We start from the raw sequence: 6,135 nt of genomic DNA on the forward strand, positions 1-6,135 counted from the left end.
GGAGGACCCTGCAGACATTTCTCTGAGCACTCCATTACCAACACCCCCAACTCTTGGGGGGGCGTGTCTCCGAGAAGAGAGCAGGGTGGGGACGGGATGCTGCTACCTGTATGGCACCCTTCAACCCAATTTGGGGGAAATCTTCAGTGAAGCCTCTGCCAAGCTCCCCTGTACCCCACACTTACCACAGACCTTGAAACGAAAGCGGCAGAAGAAGGCAATTAAGATTAATAGCCTGCGCTGTCGATTGAGAATCACAAGGGGGAAGTAATTAGATTTTACAGGAGGCACCGGTCTCTAAACCGAGCCTCGCAGCATGGGGTCCCGGATCTGGAGAGCCTTCGGTGATGTCTTTTTGTAAAGGCTTTCCTGATGACAGTCTCCCAGAGCTCCGTCATTAACGCCAGCCACTGACGGCGTCTGAAAGCGGCGTGTTCCTCATTGAGATTCATCAGACCTGCCATCTCTCAGCTGTCCCGCCCTCACAGACAGACCTCCCATCACCATTGAGCAAGGCCAGAACCTCTTTCCCCAGACCAGCTTCCCGGGGCCCCACACCCAGGAGTTGGGGCATTGGAGGCATAATGAGAAAGGATAAGGATTGAGCCAAAGCCCCCTGCGAGGACCCTTTCTTCCACGACGGGGAATTCTCTGCAGGCTGCCTCCTTTCTTTGCAAGAGCGGCTCTCCCAGAGGCCCCTATTCTCCTCCCACCTGACCCGCCGCCAGCGGCGCCCGCCGTTGCTCCTAGTTGGTCCCCTCCTCGCCCGTAGGCAGCTGTCCCCCATAAGCAGACTCAGGGGCCTGGTCACCGATACAAAAGGGACCCTCGGCCAGTTCTGCTTCTGCGTGGTGGCCAGCACCCTCCTCGAAAGTCGCAGCCCCAGTGACGCTCGCCTTGTGGAGTCCCACGCGCGGGACAGGGATGAGACACGCCGAGCGCGGCTGGCAGCAGAGTGGAGGCCGAAACTGGGGCTAAAGCGCCACCTAGTGCGAGCGACCCGCTCCCACGACGTCTGCACTGTTCAGGGCAAATGCCCAGGAAAAAGGGGCCTGGGTCTGGGACCTGGAAAACGTGGGAGGGGAGAGTCTGCGAGGTCAGCATAAGGCAGAGGACCCAAGACTCAAACAAGGGCCAAAGAGGCAGAGCTCTGCGTGCCTTGCAGTCTCTAGTGACCGCCCCAAGAGCATCCCTCTGAAAGCCCGGGCCCTAACGACCTCAATAATTAATAGAAAAAAAAAAATTAAAATGCCTAGTCAATAACCCAGGGTGCTGTGCTTTGAACACTTGCTACCCCGGACTCAGTCGCCAAGGGGTGTAGGGCCTCCTCCCGCAGAACTGGCCGGCCTGGGCGGGTCACTGGGCTGGGCCTGAGTGGGTGTGTGCGGAGGGCGGAGACTTGATGCAATTAGTAGGAGAAATGCTCTGATGCGGCGGTCCACCTACCCGCGGGCCCACAGGACAAAACATATATAAAGCCTCGTGCCCGGAGCCATCACGCCGTCGGAGCAGCAGCTCTGCGCGCCCCGCGCCGCAAGCGCCCAGGTACCTGGTAGGCTACTGCTACTCCGCGCCAGCCCTACGCCTACCATTCGCGTCCCCGCTGCATCGCAGTCTCCGCGCCCCCTTTGTAGCCGCGCCTCACACCTCCCGAGGTGCCATGTGGAGGGCGCAGAAAGGACGTGCGGTGGCCCGAGCCGTGGTCTTGGCCACTCTGTGCCTGGCCGTGGCTGGGCGTCCCCTGATCCGGCGATCTCTGTCGGATGAAGGGCCGCTCTATATCTACGGCTGGAGCAAAACCATCCGCGTGCAGTACCTGTATGTGGCTGGTCCCCACATCTCCAACTGCTTCCTGTATGTCCGGAGCGATGGATTTGTGGGTTGCGAGGACGACCAGAATAAACGAAGTGAGTGTCCGCCAGCGCGTCCCCGTGGGTCGCTCAAGCCCCCCAAAACTCGCGAGCGTGCCTTATGGGGGGTAGTTAACACCCCAACATCCGGACTCCTAGACTGGAGTTGGGGAGGGGCCAGGCAATGTGGCCCTGCGGTACCCACATGTTGCGGGGTCCGGGCTACAGATTTTTCCTTCCCTTGCTCGCAGGTTTGCTGGAGTTTCGCTCTGTGTCTCTGAAGACGATTGCCATCAAGGACGTCAGCAGCGTGCGGCACCTCTGCATGGGGCCGGACGGCAAGATACGGGGACTGGTGAGTGTCCGCCACGAGGCGGGATGCTCCTGGGCCGCGCTGGGTCTGTGTTGGGTCTTTTCACCTCTTATTTAAGCCAAAAGGAACTTCGAGGGCAAGGTAGCCAGTGCTTGTTAAGTTAATGTTACTCGGCGCTCTCCGTACGGAAAGTGATGGCCCCAGGCTGTAAGCGGGAGAATAGGGCCAGCGGAGCGTACCTAATCCTTCTAAAGGCTGGCTCCGCTAGCTGCTGAGTCCCTTTCAGCTTTCGGCCCCTTTGGTACTGAACAGGAAAACCCACCTCCGCCCTTTTCATCTCCAACCTTTGCGTGTGTGGTCCTTTATTTCCCTTCTCTCCCTCAAGTAAAAGAAAGAAAAGAAAGGAAGTGTTTTCGGTCAGTTTCTATGTCCTGGAACACAGTGTGGTGTAAGATTAGGTACTTTAGAACCTCCCCAATAATGGTCACCAGCTTGGGAGCTGGGGGAATGGGGGTGAGGCAGATAGGCCAGGTTCGGGTAACCCTGAAATCGGTAGGCTGGACAAAGGCTGGGAGTTCAAAGAAGCCTTCATGCCTCCCTCCAGCAGTACAAGCGGAGGCTGTGTGAGGTCCTTTGGCCATTGGCCTCCCATGCAGGCCTGGGCTCCTGGGAGGAGCCCGGCGCTGGGGATAGGGGGTTCCTTGTGGGGAAGGATGGCTGCCGGGCTCAAGGTTTTTGTTGTTTTGTTTTCTTTAAGAGTCTCAAAATTGCTTTGTGTCTCTGAAGACGATTTATCTACAACGAAATGGGGTTCAGAGAAAGGAGGGGGCTGCAGAGGAACCAGTTTACAAAGAAGGGGGTCGGGTCCTCTGCCTGTCTGAAAGCTGATACCTTAGGTCTGAGCAGCTCTCCTGCCACAGTGCGTGGGAGGGAGAGTCCGAGCCCCATTCTAACCTAATTGAAGGCCTATAAGAGCTTTGCCGCTCAATTCCAGTGCTGCCCCGGATCTAGTAGGCACAGTCTATCATAAACTACTCCTGACTTTTTTTTTTTTTTAAATAGAAGCTCCATAGCCTACCTTTCTTATATGAAGAAAGGGTGACCAGTTCTCCCTAAGAATTCTCCCAGAGAAATACATCCTGTGTTTATGTACAGTTCACATTTTTTCAGGGAGCATGGGCCCTGGTGGCTGTGTCCCAGTGCCATCAGCCGAGCCAGGAGCTGTGGGTTCTTGGAATTGGCCTGTTATCAGAGCCTTATCTGCCATCACTCTTCTACCTGCAGTTCAGTGACCTCTGCCACCTTAGGCAGAAACAAGGCTGTGTCTACTGAGCCACGCAGGCTTTCCCAAAGGGATGTGACACGAGTACCTCGAGTTTAGGGGCTAGGAATGTTTAGTTACTGGGGATGGGGATCTGGGACATCTCCCTGCAGCACACATTTCCGGCCACCCACAGGGTGGGGTATTGGGCCTGGGCATGGGGGAGGGGCTGCGGATTATCTGGAGGATCCTGGCTGGCTGCCGCGAGGGGGCTTCTCTTCCCACAATAGTAGGAGACTAAACCACTTCAGCATTAGAAAAGCTTCTTGTGCCGGTTCTGGTGACCCAGGCCTGTAGGATTTGCAGCAGAAGGATTGGGAGCCAGCCTGGCGTACACAGTTTAAAGAAAAAAAGAAAAGAGAAAGAAAGAAAGAAAGAGAAAAAAGGAAAAGAAAGAAAAGCTTCTTGTGCTGGCCATCCAGACAGGAACCGATCCCTTTACCCCCAGGGCTGCAGTTACTACCTGGAAAATGAAATCTAATTGGGAGCAGAGTTTGGAAAGCTGATAAATTACGATGAGAATTTGTTTTTGTTTTTTGAGACAGGGTTTCTCTATGTTATTACGGCTGCCCTGGACTCACTTTGTAGACCAGGCTGGCCTCGAACTCACAGTGATCCACCTGCCTCTGCCTCCCGAGTGCTGGGATTAAAGGCATGCGCCACCACGCCCGGCTAATGATCAGAATTTAATGTCACTTGAAAAAGCCAAGGAGACTCACACGTTGCCAGTGGCTGCATGGATATTACTCAGCCTAACTGAGGTGGATAATTGGTACAAATTAGTCATGTTGGCATACACCTGCCAGCCCAACCCTCTGGTAGCTGAGGCAGGAGGATTGCTGTGATTGTCAAGGGAACAGTAAAGTAGTTGCCTAGCATTCTCAAGGCCCTGGGTTCATCTGAGCACTGTGTAAAACTAGCACAGGGGTGCTGCTTGTCACCACCCCACACTTGGGACTGGAAGGCGGGAGGATCGGGAGTTCAACGTCAGCATAGAATACATGAGACTGATTCAAAATGGAAATCCAGGCCTGACATGGTTATGGGTGGCATTAAGCTCTGTACTCAGGAGGCAGAGACAGGTGGATCTTTGAGTTCCAGGCCAGCCTGGTCTAGGCTAGCCAGGGATACATATAGTCAGACAGTCTCAAGAAAAAATGCTGGGATGCTTCTGGGGTGAGCTAACAGAGACCGTCCCATGTAGCCCAGGCTGGCTTCGAATTCTTGATCTCATGTCTCCATGTCACAAGTTATGGGATAGTTGCGCACCACCACGCCTGGCTTTCTATGTACTTAAAGGCAATTGATAGGAATGCACGCTACTGGCAGCCACGGGCACAGGACATACCACAGCGCTCACGTTCACAGTCTCTTGTTTCTTTCTCCAAAGGTTCGTTACTCGGAGGAAGACTGTACCTTCAGCGAGGAACTGGACTGTTTAGGCTTCAATCAGTACAAGTCCCCAAAGCACCACCTCCACGTCGTCCTCATCAGGGATGAGGCCGGTCAGCAGCGCCAGAACCAGAAACCCTCAAACTTTATCCCTGTGCTCCCCCAGTACTTCCATGAAGCCAAGGCCCAGCTGGAGTCTCAGTTGCTTTCTTGGAACCTGAAAACTGACAACATGGATCCATTTGGGATGATGGGTGGCTCAGAGGTGGTGAAGAGCCCCAGCTTCCAGAGTTAAATGGGTTCTGATAGTATATAGAAAACCCCAAGATCCCATGAACTTCCCATTAGAAACTTGTACATATTCTTTTTTTTTTTTTTGGTTTTTTGAGACAGGATTTCTCTTGTAGCCCTGGCTGCCTTAGACCAGGCTGGCCTTGAACTCACCAGAGATCTGCCTGCCTCTGCCTCTGCCTCCCGAGTGCTGGGATTACAGGCGTGTGCCGCCACCACCATCCGGCTGCCTTGTACATATTCTTAGGTCTCATATGGACCACATATGTTTTTAGCGGGTAGGCTTGACCCTGAACCCAAGTTGACTACCTGCCTGGCTGCCAGCCCAGCCCCATTGACTTTGGAGGCTGCCAACATGTGGCTAGGCTACCCCACTTCTGTTTGAATACCTCCACTAATGGGGAACTCACGCCTGTGAAACATTCTTAATTTTGAGTCAAATGGCAAATTTCATCTACAGGAGGTGGGCTCTGAGGTGCACATTGACTGTCAGGGCTTTATGGGGGCTCTCAATTTGTCCCCCAAGTGCCTCCTGGCCAGAACTGATGGAGCCATAAACTTGGAAAAAGGGCAACCCAGAAAACCTTGGGAGCCTTGCAGGATGGTTTTGAGATTAAGAATTCCAGGTGACAATTTAGCTACCCCAACTCCCCCCATCCCCATTACAGATGTCAGATACCAGGCTCATGAGTGGACTGATTCCTCAGCTGAATGGATAGCCAAGGAGCCATTTGTGCCCCAGCAGCTTATCTTAGTCACGTGACTCCAGAATTCGAGGGTCTGAATCCACCTAGTTCACACTCTTCCCAGAGCAAGTAGCTCATGGGCCATCCACTTGTGTCCCGCTGCCATTGTCAACCTGCACCCCTCATTTGCAAGCATGCAACAAGATTAGGAAACCCCAAATTTTGCAGTGACAGCAAGGGAAAAGAATCCTTTTCCCCGGCACTTCTTGGCAGCGTGATATT

The 6,135-nt window shown here is 53.9% G+C and overlaps 1 protein-coding gene across 1 annotated transcript; it reads left to right on the top strand.

The window, feature by feature from the left end:
• Window positions 1-1,334: 1,334 nt before the first annotated feature.
• On the top strand, window positions 1,335-5,248 carry Fgf19 (fibroblast growth factor 19). The gene is made up of 3 exons (XM_051147040.1): window positions 1,335-1,907; window positions 2,102-2,205; window positions 4,875-5,248. Exons 1-3 carry the CDS (start codon window positions 1,661-1,663, stop codon window positions 5,169-5,171), a joined length of 648 nt encoding a protein of 215 aa, XP_051002997.1. The 5' UTR covers window positions 1,335-1,660; the 3' UTR covers window positions 5,172-5,248.
• The last annotated feature ends 887 nt before the right edge of the window (window positions 5,249-6,135 follow it).

The sequence above is a fragment of the Acomys russatus genome, chromosome 5 (assembly GCF_903995435.1).
Source record: "Acomys russatus chromosome 5, mAcoRus1.1, whole genome shotgun sequence".
Lineage (NCBI taxonomy): Eukaryota > Metazoa > Chordata > Mammalia > Rodentia > Muridae > Acomys > Acomys russatus.